This window comes from Lacerta agilis, chromosome 3, assembly GCF_009819535.1.
Source record: "Lacerta agilis isolate rLacAgi1 chromosome 3, rLacAgi1.pri, whole genome shotgun sequence".
NCBI lineage: Eukaryota > Metazoa > Chordata > Lepidosauria > Squamata > Lacertidae > Lacerta > Lacerta agilis.
In genome coordinates, this window is record NC_046314.1 from 71,845,276 (window position 1) to 71,858,910 (window position 13,635).

General features: G+C 44.0%; 1 protein-coding gene across 1 annotated transcript in view; it reads right to left on the bottom strand.

Moving 5' to 3' along the window:
* CAPN9 (calpain 9) overlaps window positions 1-13,635 on the bottom strand; it is a 29,470-nt gene that overhangs the window by 13,008 nt on the left and 2,827 nt on the right. Inside the window, exons 2-11 of the mRNA XM_033144248.1 lie at window positions 10,213-10,282; window positions 9,461-9,579; window positions 8,940-9,073; window positions 7,374-7,542; window positions 5,914-5,997; window positions 4,358-4,443; window positions 3,540-3,617; window positions 3,163-3,323; window positions 1,999-2,156; window positions 613-821 (exon numbers count right to left, since the gene is read on the bottom strand). Of these exons, the coding sequence (XP_033000139.1) occupies window positions 613-821; window positions 1,999-2,156; window positions 3,163-3,323; window positions 3,540-3,617; window positions 4,358-4,443; window positions 5,914-5,997; window positions 7,374-7,542; window positions 8,940-9,073; window positions 9,461-9,579; window positions 10,213-10,282 (1,268 nt within the window). The remainder of the gene's footprint in view (window positions 1-612; window positions 822-1,998; window positions 2,157-3,162; window positions 3,324-3,539; window positions 3,618-4,357; window positions 4,444-5,913; window positions 5,998-7,373; window positions 7,543-8,939; window positions 9,074-9,460; window positions 9,580-10,212; window positions 10,283-13,635) is intronic.

Genomic DNA, 13,635 nt, shown 5'->3' on the forward strand with positions numbered 1-13,635 from the left:
AAAAAACAACAACCAGAGACAGTGTACTGTGTACAATGTAAGAAGTTCACTTCATGCCCAGTTCTTACATTATGGGGAAAGAGTGATTGTAGGTCCTTGTACCTTCATTACACACTGCTTCGTTAATGTAAGAATGCAGAAAGCTGGGAGTGACGTAATGGGAATTACTGCTCACCCCCTCCAAGAGGTGGCCGAGGTTTGTGACCCAGCATGGGGCTTCCTGGGACCAATGTGCCACCCACCTTGGCCACAGGGTGGCTGTCACCCCACCCCCATCCCAGCGGGCCAATGGGCTGCGGGCTGGGGGCAGGGTGAGGGCAGGAATAAGGGCCAAGGCTCCTCAGCCCCAGGCTCACAATTTTCTTTCTGAATGCACTGAAGTGCCTCCAGAGGAATCGATCGTCTGTACACATTAGTTCATGTCCCAGGTTCTACAAACGCTAGCAACTTACTCTTTAAAAAAAGGAAGCTGGGGATTATGGCCCAATCACCAACCCACTCACAGACTCATGAAGCTCCACTACAAACGTTTAGTAGGAGCTGGTTGCAAATGTAAACTTGAGCTTGGAATTTTCCCATCCGATGGATGCAATACTTGGCGGCCGTACTTACTTCGTGACAGCTTTCTTCTCAGAAAAAATCCTCAGGCAGAAATCAGCCTCCTGGTGTGGCTCAAACGTGGTGGGGACAACAACGTAATCCCCAGGTGGCAGCGCAAATCGGTCAGAGACTTCCCTTAAGTTGATGTAGGTTTTGCTCCTGGCCTTGGATGCGTGATAGCGGAAAAAATCCTTTGTCAACTGTTCATCGTTACTTGGGCTCTGCGATTGGATTTCAGATTGACCCCATTATTCATCTGTTAGCTTGGCAGATATAACAGCATAAGAGCATAAGGAGAGCCTGCTGGATCAGGCCAATGGACCATCTAGTTCAGCATCCTGTTCTCCCTGTGGGGAAGCCTATCAGCAGGAGCACTCTCCCCTCCTGTGGTCTCTTTCATGTTTGGAGCACAAAGTCACACCCATTAGAATGCAAACGCCAGATTCCGAGGCTGGTCTACTGCCCTTTCCTTTCAGCCTTTCCCTTAGTTATTGCCATACATTTATATAGCAAAATGAATACCAAGTGTGGATCTTCAGTGTTATACTAAGTGGGATATATGCATGGGGAATAAAAGTCAGCATGTGTAAGAGTTATTTCCCTCTCCCTCTCCTCTCCCTAAGAACCCTCTAAACATGTTCTGGGGGTTCTCCAAACTCTCTAGGGCAGACCTGGGGCGGGGGGGGGGGGAGAGTGAGGAGAGGCAGGGAAAGACCCACTGCGGGCCAATGGGATGCGGGCTGTGGGCGGGGCCTGCCTTTCCTCCAGAGAGGAGCTCAAGGGGGCAAAAAGGCAGACACCCCCCCCCCCGAATTTATTTCTGCCATTCTTTCTGCAACAGCTGAAGTGTGCGGCTCTTAATGACCCAAAGGGATATGAACTTAAACTTCATACTATGAATTAACTTTATGCCCCACAAATCATCTTCTTCTGAATGGCCACTATATGCCATTCTTTTTCACAATTGGGAAAATTAAAGAAGGGGATGCTTTTCCTGTACCACGGCAAAGAGCATTCACACAGCCAGGGTTTTCCGGAAAGCTCTCCACCCACATTTCTGAGGGGTTTCCTATCTCGGTAGCACAGTGCCAGTGCAGCAATGAAGAAAGTGAGCACCTGCAACTATCAGACACACAGGACTGACAGGGACTCAAGTTTGGCTTGCAGATAGGGTAAAAATAAGAACCACTAAAAACAAAGAAAAAGCAATCATGAAAAAACAGTGAAACATTGATAGAATTAAGAAACACACACACAACATAGAGCGATGAAGTGACTCAGCTGCAAGTCACATCAAAAGGTGACTATCACCACATCCAAGATGTGTCTTGTGTCAGGTCAGGTGTTCTCCTTGGCCCCGCCCAGGGTGAACCATCACATTGCTGGAGAGGAAAATACCTCATAGATGGCATAACCTATGGTTAGCATTTCAGCTCCCTGCTTCCTGAGTTTACGGCGGTCTTTTTGCATTAGAGCGGCTATAAATGTGCATTCATTTTGACCATCATCTTTTTCTGTCAGCTGGAGCTTGATCTGTGGATTTGTCCAAAACGTTTCTGGAAATTAGAGAGAGAGAAAAATGGAAAAACAAATTGAGTGAGAGAAAATGCATGTTCCTATTTTTCTAGTATGGAGAGAGAGAGAGAGCATTCAAAGCTATGGCTGTTTATTAAAACCAATATGTTTATGTTTAGTCATGAAAGCATATTTCAACATTGCCATGTCTGCTTCAAGCACATTGTTATAAAATATGCTGGAAATATGCATAGCAATGATAATCTGGAAAATGCTATTAATTATTCACAATTCCTTCCTCTGAAAGAACCTAATGATAAAATATCTTCCCTTGATAAAATAGATCAGTTATTTTCACTACCACTAGGGCATCACTTGGACTATTAAGAAGAGCTCGTCCCTCCTGCCATTCATGAAGACCAGCAGCGGAGCCTGCAGACACTGTCTGTGTACTGTGGACTAGCATCTTGATGAACCCACCATATTTCTTTCCAAACAATCTACAAAGGCTTGGAACTGACAGCTCCCTTCTGAGTTGAGCCAAAAGTTGTGAGTCTGAAAATCAATTAGTCATCAATGGGCAGTAGTGGCGGTTGTAGTAGGGCAGAGCTGCCCTCTCAACACCGCCATTGCTGCTACTTACCTGTGTGGTGGTGGTGGCGGTGGCGGCGAGACCAGGGTTGTGCACCAGTAAGATCACCATTGCCCAGTCAAACAGTCCCACAAGTGCACCCAACCTCACTACTGCCCTGTCACATGTCCTGCTGCTGCCAACAGGGGAATTCCAAGGAAGGAAATGCACACTATTGGCTCACTTTAGCTTTGACAAGCTGTATCCTCTTAATAATGATGATGATACTCTGAAGTTTCCAATGTCAAATAGAAACAGTGGCATCAAAAGCTCCATAAGTATTTACGGAGCTGAGCAGTTATTTAAGCTTATGAGGAGTTGGTCCTCACTGATCGAACAATGATGAAGAAGGATGGGTAAGAAGCAAGGTCTTCCCATGGAGGACAAAAATGTGGCAAGAAATTTCAGGTGCACACCTATGAAGTTTCTGCAGCCTCCAGCAGTGGCCCCCCTGACCCAGCTGCCTTGGTGGACTATCACCTCCCATTTATGTGCTGCATTATCCTCCAGGGCATCAGGCGTCAGGTTGCAGATCTCGACCTTGTCGAAATGAGACTGGAAGTCATCAAACTTCATCCTATATAAGAGAAGAAAGAGAGATCACACTATGAATGGCTGTGAAGGATACCAGCATGCTAAAGATTACATGCTCAGGCAGGGGGCTTGTAAGTGTCTCGCTGCTTCCCCTCATGTGTTTGTTGAGATGTGAGGAGGGCGAAGTAACCACGGAAAAGGCACCCTGGTTTGCTCTTGCTTTAATGCATTTATCATTTTAACCAGCATATTCACTTACCAGAACTCTCCATCATCTAGTGCTGTCTGATACAAACGTCTTTTCTCAGATGGGCTGACGGAACGCCATTCAGGAGAACTTGAAGAGAAAGAGACAGCCGTCAGCCTGCTGGTGCTCACAGAGTGCTGTGCATGCCAAACTCTAGGGCATGTTCACATCATACATTGAAGGTGCATAAAACACACATTTCAAGTGCATGACTTCCCCCAAAGGATCCTGGGAACTGTAGTCCCCCCCCCACAGAGCAACAGTTCCCAGCAACCTTAAGCTACACTAAATGTGCATTGAATGTAGCACATATAGCAAGCCCTTTTGAAAGGGGCATCTTTTGGTTGGTTGGCTCCAGCTTGGCTAGACAGATCCACTGAGAAGGTCGAGCTCTCAGAGAAGGACCTGATCCTTACCTTCTGCTCTGGCTGGCAGGGGCTTGGATGCAGCAGAGAATCTGTCACTTTGCACCTCTCAGCCCTTACTTAGGATTGCTTTGTCCATTAGTATTAATGCTGAAGCTATTTCCTGACCTTGGCCATTCACTCGTGGATATTTTATCACACCAGTGATGTTTAGCCATTGCATATTCCGCTTCAGTGCCTGTACTTTACTTTGTCATCCAAAATGCCAGCTGCTAAATAATGGGTGATATCAATGAAATCAATTGAATTAGGTAAATCACTCTATTTATTTCAGTGGGTGTTCTGAGAATGGCTTATCATCCTATGAGTGTGTTGTGTTTTCAGTAACTGTTCCCCAACCCCAACCACACCCCGTTTGCAGAACTTGTGTATGTTAAAAGTTCTTGGAACACTGAATATACTAACTTGTCACTCCAAGGGCCATTCCATTCCACTTGACCCCATGGGTTCCTAACTCGAATGAGCTTCACCTTCCGGCCTTGGTAGTCCACCTAGTGAGAACGGAAACAAGAAAGAGAAAGAATGCAGAACAGCTTTCCAGTGCAAAAAAGAAAAAGAAAAAAAGACTCACATGCTTAATCCAAGGATAGCCAGGATTATGCCCTGCACATATGGCTAGACTACAACTCCCATCATCCATTGGCCTTGCTGACTCAGGCTGATGGGAACTGTAGTCCAAAAACATTCTAGAGCAGGGGTCAGCAAACTTTTTCAGCAGGGGGCCGGTCCACTGTCCCTCAGACCTTGTGGGGGGCCGGACTATATTTTGGAAAAAAAATATGAACGCATTCCTATGCCCCACAAATAACCCAGAGATGCATTTTAAATAAAAACACACATTCTACTCATGTTAAAACACCAGACAGGCCCCACAAATAACCCAGAGATGCATTTTAAATAAAAACACACATTCTACTCATGTAAAAACACGCTGATTCCCAGACTGTCCGCAGGCCGGATTTAGAAGGCGATTGGGCGGCATCTGGACCTTAGTTTGGGGACCCCTGTTCTAGAGGATACCCTGGCTACCTTGACTTAATACAACAACAACAAAATTCTTGTACCCCTCCCATCTGACTGGGTTGCCCCAGCCACTTTGGGCAGCTTTCAACAAAATATAAAGGAACACAACAAAACTTCAAATATTAAAAGCTTCCCAAACTAAGAAGTTCAACTGAATTCAGTAGGATTATAAAGCAGAGTGGGAAACCCCAAGCTGGATGGCTGAATGCAGCCTTCAAGGCCCTCGTTTCTGACAGCCAGAACTATCCTCAAACTACATCCCTGTCCTCAGAGCACACTGCTTACTAGCTCAGCTTTGTACACAGAGTGTTTTTATCCAGCTAGAATACGTACTTCAACTCTAATTATCACTTCTGCTTATCTGGATGGAAGATAGAGATGGATTTGTGTATGTGTAAAAATTAGCCAACTGTACAAAGGCGAAATGTGGTTATTCTGTCATCCGTTACCTCTGCCCTGCTCATCATTGGCAAGTGGCCTCTGGAAGGGAATGTGGCCTCCAGGTTGAAAAAGGTTCCCCACCCATGTTATAAAGCATCTATTTTGAGAATTTTAGCCTATGGAGAATCTTATCATCCACATTCATCCTGACATCTGAAACTAAGAAGCAGTTTTTCTTTATAATGCTGAGTAACTCAATTAATCTGGATGACATTCTCTTCACAAAGAAAATCACCAAGCCCCTGGTACTTTAGACCTGAACATAAAGTTGGGTCTCTTTTTTGGGAGAGATTCCCAATAATGGTCATGAATTGCCCATGCTGTGTGAAGCCAACTAAAACAGTACCCCAGCAATTCAAAAGCATATTATATTACAACTTTCTCTGAGCATAGGATAAACAGGCTTGGTTTCCGAAGCCAACCTCTCCTCCCCTTTAAATAAAAATAGGTTCCGTCCTCTTCACAGCAAGAAAAATCACAGCAGAAAAACCACTTACCTCATCAATACCAGTTACTGAATAGGCATGACCTTTTATAAGTCCGTAGGGTGTACGAGCTTCTGACTCAGCTGCACTGCTGGTCTAAGGCATGGAAATATAGGTTTAAAACACTAGTCTTATTGAGGTAACATCATGTATTTATTCACACGTATATGAAAGAGTGAGTGACCACATGTGAAGCGAGGGGTTGTATCCAAAGAAAACATTTTGTACGTGGAACAACTTCAGCAAGCAGAATGAAACCTCCTCTCCCTCTCCCCCTCTCCCTGGCCCCAATCCGTTCCATAGCTTTGGGGGGAACCCCAGAGCAGATTTGGAGGAGGAGAAGGGAAGATGTTCTGTTGTGCTTGCAGAAGTCATTCTGCGTATGCAGTGATTTACTGGTAGTTGGAAACAGCTACAGGTTAGGAACGTGAAATACAAAATCCTACAACATAATGTACAGTAATAACATATAAAATATTCAGAAAGCTGGTTAATCCTTGCCAAAAAAGACAATGCATTTCCCAAACACTTGGGGGCTTTGATAGATCCCCAGAAGATGTCTCCAGTGTGGTGTAGGGGCTAGCCGCTAGCATAATGAGCTGGGCTGTGGGAGATCTTAATCCCTATGAACCAATCTTGCCCAGGTTGCTAGCTCTCACATAACTTACCTTACAGGATTCATGTGAGGCTAAAGTAGTCCTCTGAGCTCCTTAAGAGGAGAATCCAAATGCAATACATTGCAGATGAGTACTGTGAATGGCTACAAATATACATGGGGTTAAGAAGATGGACTAGCATAGAAGAGTTAGCTATGAATGGTGTAAATGGGGTTTAGGCTGCAACTGTGTGGATGCTTACTTGGAAGAAAGTCTCACTGAAATCTGTAGGATTTCTGAGCAGACACGGGTAAGTTCACTGTGCACATTTTTGGTTACTGCTGCTCTTTCTAAAATTTAGATTTTATTAAGTGCAATTAATTAACATATATGATAGCTATTTAAAGGGATGTCACATGGAAGTTGGAGCAAGCTTGTTTTCTCCTGCTAGGACCTCAACCAGTGGATCCAACTTACACAAAACAGGATCCAAGTTCCTACTAAACAATAGGAAGAACTTTCTGGCAGTCAGAGCTGTTCGACAGTGGAACGGACTCTCTCGGGGTGTGGTGGACTCTCCTTCCTTGGAGGTTTTCAAGCAGAAATTGGATGGCCATCTGCCATGGGTGCTTAATTTGAGATTCCTGCATTGCAGGGGCTTGGACTAGATGACCCTCAGAGTCCCTTCCAGCTCTACAATTCTATTATTCTATGTATCATGGCAGCATCCAGCAGATGATATGATATACCAACAGCATATTCCATCCCTATTACGCATCAGGGAACTCAGTACTTTGGAGAAATTGTTCATTCAGAACAACGAAACAGATCTACACAGATAAAACCCCTGAAACTCAGCTTTATCATTTTACTTACATCAATAGAACAGCCCACCATTGAACCTCTTTTCAGAGCTTTTTTTAAGATGTCATAGAAATTTTCTGGAGCTTTTTTAACTTCAAACATTTCTCCAACTCCTCCTGTGAAATCTTCCATTGCTTCAATTGTGCTTCCACCTTTTAAAGCTTCATAACTTCCATTCAACCTGACAGCGACCAGAAAAAAACAAAAATACATACATATACAAAACTTATCATCATCATCATCATTATCATCATAATTAACATTATTTATTAAATTGGTTAGTTGCATTATCTTGTCCAGGGCAACCCAAAGTGACTTATAACCAAAGAAACGGACAAACAACTCCCCCTCCCACATATAAACATTAAAACCAAGAGGGAAAAGAAATACATTAAAAACATCCCACCAACTTCTAAAATGCCACCTATAGCTAAAGGCCAAAGACCTGGTTATAGAGGAAAGGTTTTGTCTAGTGCCTAAAGATATGTAATGAAGGTGCAGGCAAGCCTCCCTGGGGAGAGAACTCCACAAACCGGGAGCCCATTTTCGTGTTGCCAGTCCACCCTCTGGACTTCTCATGGAGGAAGCCCATGAAGAAGGGCCTCAGATGATGAACATTTGACCAAGAACTTGTCCAAATCTCTTGGATAATAGGGGTGGAATTCATACTATATACCACTTCAATTGCTGCATTGCTGAGGGATAATCCAGTGCTTGGGGGGGTGCAGGGGTATGCGGGTACCCCTAAACGTTTTGTGAATCTTTGTACTTTTGTCCATTTACTGTATTTATTTTCCCCGATTTGAACTATAAAATGGTGATTTTCTTGAGTCAAAATGAGAGTACCCCTAAACATTTTTAAGGGGAAAAAAGCACTGGGATAATCTACTACGAAAGTCTCTTAGAGAAGCCTTACAGAAATCAACGATTGATTCCAAAGCATTTCCAAGTTCTTGTACATGCCCAATATATTTTGAACGGTTTCTGCAGCAGAGGTTCCGAGCATATTGTGCCTTGATGCAACCACCCATGAGCTAGGTCAGCATGGTGTGTTGGCTGGAGTTGATGGAAGCTGTAGTCCAAAACAACATCTGGAAAGCACAATGTTGGCCATTTCTGAACTAGGTGAATAAACTATGGCTGGAGTATAAATCAAAAGGCACACCACTGCAGCTACTTATAGTACAGCTGTTACATACCACACATTTAAAGCACATCACATTTCTTCAAAGAACCCTGGGAATTGTAGTTTAATTAAGGATGCTGAAAATTGTAGCGTTATTGGCAGGTAAACTAGGATTCCCTGGGTTATTTGGAGGTGAAGTTATTGCATACCCCCCATTTTAAGGTTATTACCATGATTCAGTTATTAACGTTCTTTAGATCCTTAGCAGTGATAGCAGACGTTATGACACAGAGAGCTAAAATAGCAGGCCTCAATATCTGATTTCACAATCAAATTTCACAGACCACACAGATCACAGTGTGAGAGAAGAGTGCAGACAGCAATGAGGTGCAGGTGGAGAAAGCCAAGGAAACCACGAACAGTACCTAGATCACATAACCCGCATGGCTTACTTGGCATAAGCTTTTTCCAACAATGCACTCCAGAATTCATTGTGATCAGCTGAGTGTAGAAAAACCAACCGGTCTTTGAAAGTGGGCAATCGGTCATCAACGACAATATCCAGCCACTCATTGTGTTGCCAAAACTGTTTGGTAAAGGTAAACAGAATAATTTGATAAGGTGAAATAATATGCAGCAGAGTAATTTGTACTTCTTTCAGTAGCAAAAAAACACAAAAACAACAACAACAACAACAACAACAACCCCCAGCAACAAAACCCACTTAATTTTCTTGGAGCGGTCAAATGGCAAGTCTTGACTAACAGAGCAATCAAAACTCTCCCCTTCAGTCCAGTGGGGCTACACAGAGTGGTGGGGTCACTGTAGCACATGACAGTCTGGGTAGAAGGTGGAAGGCGGGCAAAGAGCAGGAGCTGGTGCAGTGATTGGCTCAAAGTGGGCTTGATGCCATCGCACAAAGGTAGTGGGGGCGTCATGGACATTTGGACATGTATGACAAGAGTTGTCTTACCTGAAAATGAAATATTCCAGCATAGCCTGGTCCAAAATCCTGATCGAGTGGCACTACTCTGGCTAATGTGTTTTCATTCAGAGTAAGAGATGCTATAGCTGCCAATAGCCAACAGTCACCTGGAAATCAAATAGAACAATGCACTGGTTCCGCTTGTCATCTGGTTCCAATTAACAGGAATTCTTTAGAATTCACATCTACAAAGTGGAGGTCAAAGCTCCCCATTAAATTATTTCCATTAAACCTTTATTGCTTAGCTATTAAATTTTCCAGTGCTTTAATATGGTTGCACATCAGTGTGGCATTATTTTGAACAGCACTTCAGTTTATCTAGATATTTTCTTTTAAAATTGGTTGTATGGTATATAGGCAGTGGGTTTTTTCTAGAGGTACTCAAGGGTAAGCAGTACCAGCACCTTTTTTTACTAAAAGAAAAACACTGGATATAGGACATCAAATATGTAAGGTGAGCTGTCCTACCCAAGAATCACATTTGATGCATGGCAGAGGTTTTGTGCTATACATACAAATGCATGATGGATTCCACTATGTTGGGTGAAAAAGGGCAGGCCTGAAATCTGCTCTCTGTATTTACTAGTAATCGTTGGATGTGACTGTACACAAGTGAAGCAAAGGACCCACACAAATGAGAAAGCAGAGCCAATGAACTCTAGCTCCGTGACCATATGCATGTCAACACTCTTGTTTCCATGCATAAGGCAGCTACAATTTCAGAGGGAAAGAACACTCACCAAGTTCCCCTTGACAAATGTCCGTTCTTGTGGCGCCTCCAAGAATAAACTGTGGGTCTTTAACGATTTCCTTAAAGAATATCAGGAAAGAAAGATAAGTGCTCTGAACGGAATATATTCTGCTGTGCATTGCTGCAACTGTGTGTCTATCCTGCCCAATGACAGACTTGGAGCCTTGGGCAAACAGCAGACATTAAGCTCCGCCAAGTCTTGTCCTTTATTAAATTGTGCATTGGAAGATTTATGGCTCCATAATGATATTATGGCATCATTGTCAATATATGAAGATCCTGTGCTGCTGGTGTCCGACCCAAAAGAAAATGGAAAATTACTGCTGTTGATTTCTTGAATTATGAGACTTCACTAGGGCATATTAGCACTCATGCGTAGGCATAGCAAGTGATTAAAGACTTTTATACAACGTGTGGATATTTAATAGCTTTTAACAAAATATTTAGGCTCCTTTCAAGCCCAGAGAGGCTCCCAGGGCAGCTTTCAAATCAGTCCACTTAAGAATCCAGAGCAGATTCTTTCAGGAAGACCTCTGCCTGATATCTCCTCTCCTCTTCTCTCTGCTTACTCACCCAGCCATGCACAGCCTGGAGTGGCTAGGACAGTGGTGTGCTTTGAATAGTAGAGTAAGGTGCCCAGTGGCCAACAAGACTGGAGGATTTTCCATTGCTCTCAGAGGGAATTTCACAGAAAAACACAACTGCCTACAGGGTTTATGTTATGTATTCAGTGGTCTGTGTTTGCCTGAGCTTGAGTCTGAACTAAGGATTCTGAGCTGCTGTGTTCTGATTCAATACAAGATGTCCAATCACAGAGCATTTCAGGATTTGGGCCTCTGCCATTGGCCCTTGAACTCTGAGTCGTGATTCGCAGCTTGGAAGTTTAGACAGCCAATCACTTTGGGAGTGGGAGTGGCCCATGCCTTCAGGAATGTATATTAGCAGTTGCTTTGCCCCTGTTTCCCAGTTATGTAGTTCAACAAAGGTTCTTGCTGTTATTGCTGTGTCTTGACTCACTTCAGTTTACTTAGGAGGACTGGGCTTTTTTGGGTCTATTCATCCATCCTCCTGATCAGTCACACCACTCCTGGCATCAGCTGCTTTCAAGGCAAGCAGTTATCCTGGGTTGCCAATGTCTGTTTTTAAAAATAAGCTAAAAAGCGGGGAAGGCATACTTGTCTATCTGAAAGGGACCATACATGCTGATGATAAATTTGTTGTTGTTGTTCAGTCGTTCAGTCATGTCCGACTCTTCGTGACCCCATGGACCAGAGCACACCAGGCACGCCTATACTTCACTGCCTCTCGCAGTTTGACCAAACTCATGTTAGTCGCTTCGAGAACACTGTCCAACCATCTCATCCTCTGTCGTCCCCTTCTCCTTGTGGCCTCCATCTTTCCCAACATCAGGGTCTTTTCTAGGGATTCTTCTCTTCTCATGAGGTGGCCAAAGTACTGAAGCCTCAACTTCAGGATCTGTCCTTCCAGTGAGCACTCAGGGCTGATTTCTTTAAGGATGGATAAATTTGATCTTTTTGCAGTCCATGGGACTCTCAAGAGTCTCCTCCAGCACCATAATTCAAAAGCATCAATTCTTCGGCGATCAGTCTTCTTTATGGTCCAGTTCTCACTTCCATACATTACTACTGGGAAAACCATAGCTTTAACTATACGGACCTTTGTCGGCAAGGTGATGTCTCTGCTTTTTAAGATGCTGTCTAGGTTTGTCATTGCTTTTCTCCCAAGAAGCAGGCGTTTTTTAATTTCGTGACTGCTGTCACCATCTGCAGTGATCATGGAGCCCAAGAAAGTGAAATCTCTCACTGCCTCCATTTCTTCCCCTTCTATTTGCCAGGAGGTGATGGGACCGGTGGCCATGATGATAAATACACATGTACTAATAAATTACTCTACAGGTCACAATTACTTTACAGGTCACAATCTCCAGAGAGATTCTGGAGTCCAGGGCTCAAATTAAGTCTCAGACAAACAGAGGCTTCATGGGAAGGGAGCCATTGCAGGAACTTGCTTGTGGAGCAGAACCTTCCTTCCCAGCGGGAGAGACAAAGGTCGACCATGTCTACACAGTGGGCAAGATGGAAAAAGGTGGCAGCCAAGACAATTAACGGAGGCTGCAAGCTTTACACAGGCTACTGGTAATTTAAAAACTGAATCGAGCCAGAGGCTGGCATTTTTTCTCCCCCAGAGCATTTCCCTGCTTCAAAGGAAATGTCAGAGAGCAGGTGACCTGGCTGGCTGCATTCCTGCTGCTCAATGCCCAACCTGGGGGAGAACATTACTTAGGCCAGTGTGTCATGATTAAAGAGAACAAAAGGCAAGTCAAACCAGCCCAGTCATCACCGGCACCACCTGCTTGTTCAACACACCGGGTCACGCAGAGCTTGCAATTGAACCATGCGGCACAAAGGCACAGGCTTGCCCTTAGGGAATACTGTAGTGCAGGGAGATTGGGATAAGCAAAGGATTCTTCTAGACCTGCTCTACAGGCACAACTCGCTTCATTGCACTTCGCAGACATGCTCCTTAGGAGGATGAGGGTGCAGCTGCAGGCAGACGGGCCGCTTCCAGGGGAAGGAAGCCCTCTGCCACTGCCGCCGCCGTTCCTTTTCTGGTCACAAGAGTGGAGGGAGCCTGGCTTAATAGACTACAATATAGTGTAAACATAACTTTTATACGCACCGGGGAACATTTTTTCAAATTAAAAAAATGTGACCCGCTTTATTGTGATATTCACTTTATTGCAGTGGTCTAGAACCGAACCTGCAGTATTTCTGAGGTAACAACAACAAACTTTATTTGCGTAGCCTACAGGCCATTGCATCAAAAAGACACATATTACAGATACTGGTAAAAAGCCCTATATAAACCAATAAAATGAGCTGAATCAAAATTTCTGAGGTAAGCCTTATGCATTTCTGAAGCCTGACATCTAGAATTTGAAGAAGCAGCAAGTAGCCCATAGTGTGGTCCACCTAAAATATCATGCACAAAAAGAGGGGTGGCAAACAAACGGTGCACACCAAAAATCCAGAATCTGTACCAGGAAAAGCTAAATTCTTTCAATCCGATTATGCAAAATAAACACATTTGCATTTATTTGCTTACTGAGACATAATATATCGTGCTTCCATTAGTTATGAGGAGGGGCAAAGAGCTATATAGGTGTCTGAACCCCCACCCCCTGTTCACAGGCAGAAAGTATATTTCCTCATGCTGTCTGAAATTTTTGTTAGGCATCCATTGGCAGTCTGTGTAAAAATAAAAAATCCTAAGTCAGGCTGCCCTAAGGAGTGAGAACAGGAGAGGCCTTGAAGGTGATCAACAACTGTTATCACCACTAAGCAGCCACACCTGGCCACACTCTTCCCCACACTGATGATCCATAGGATTC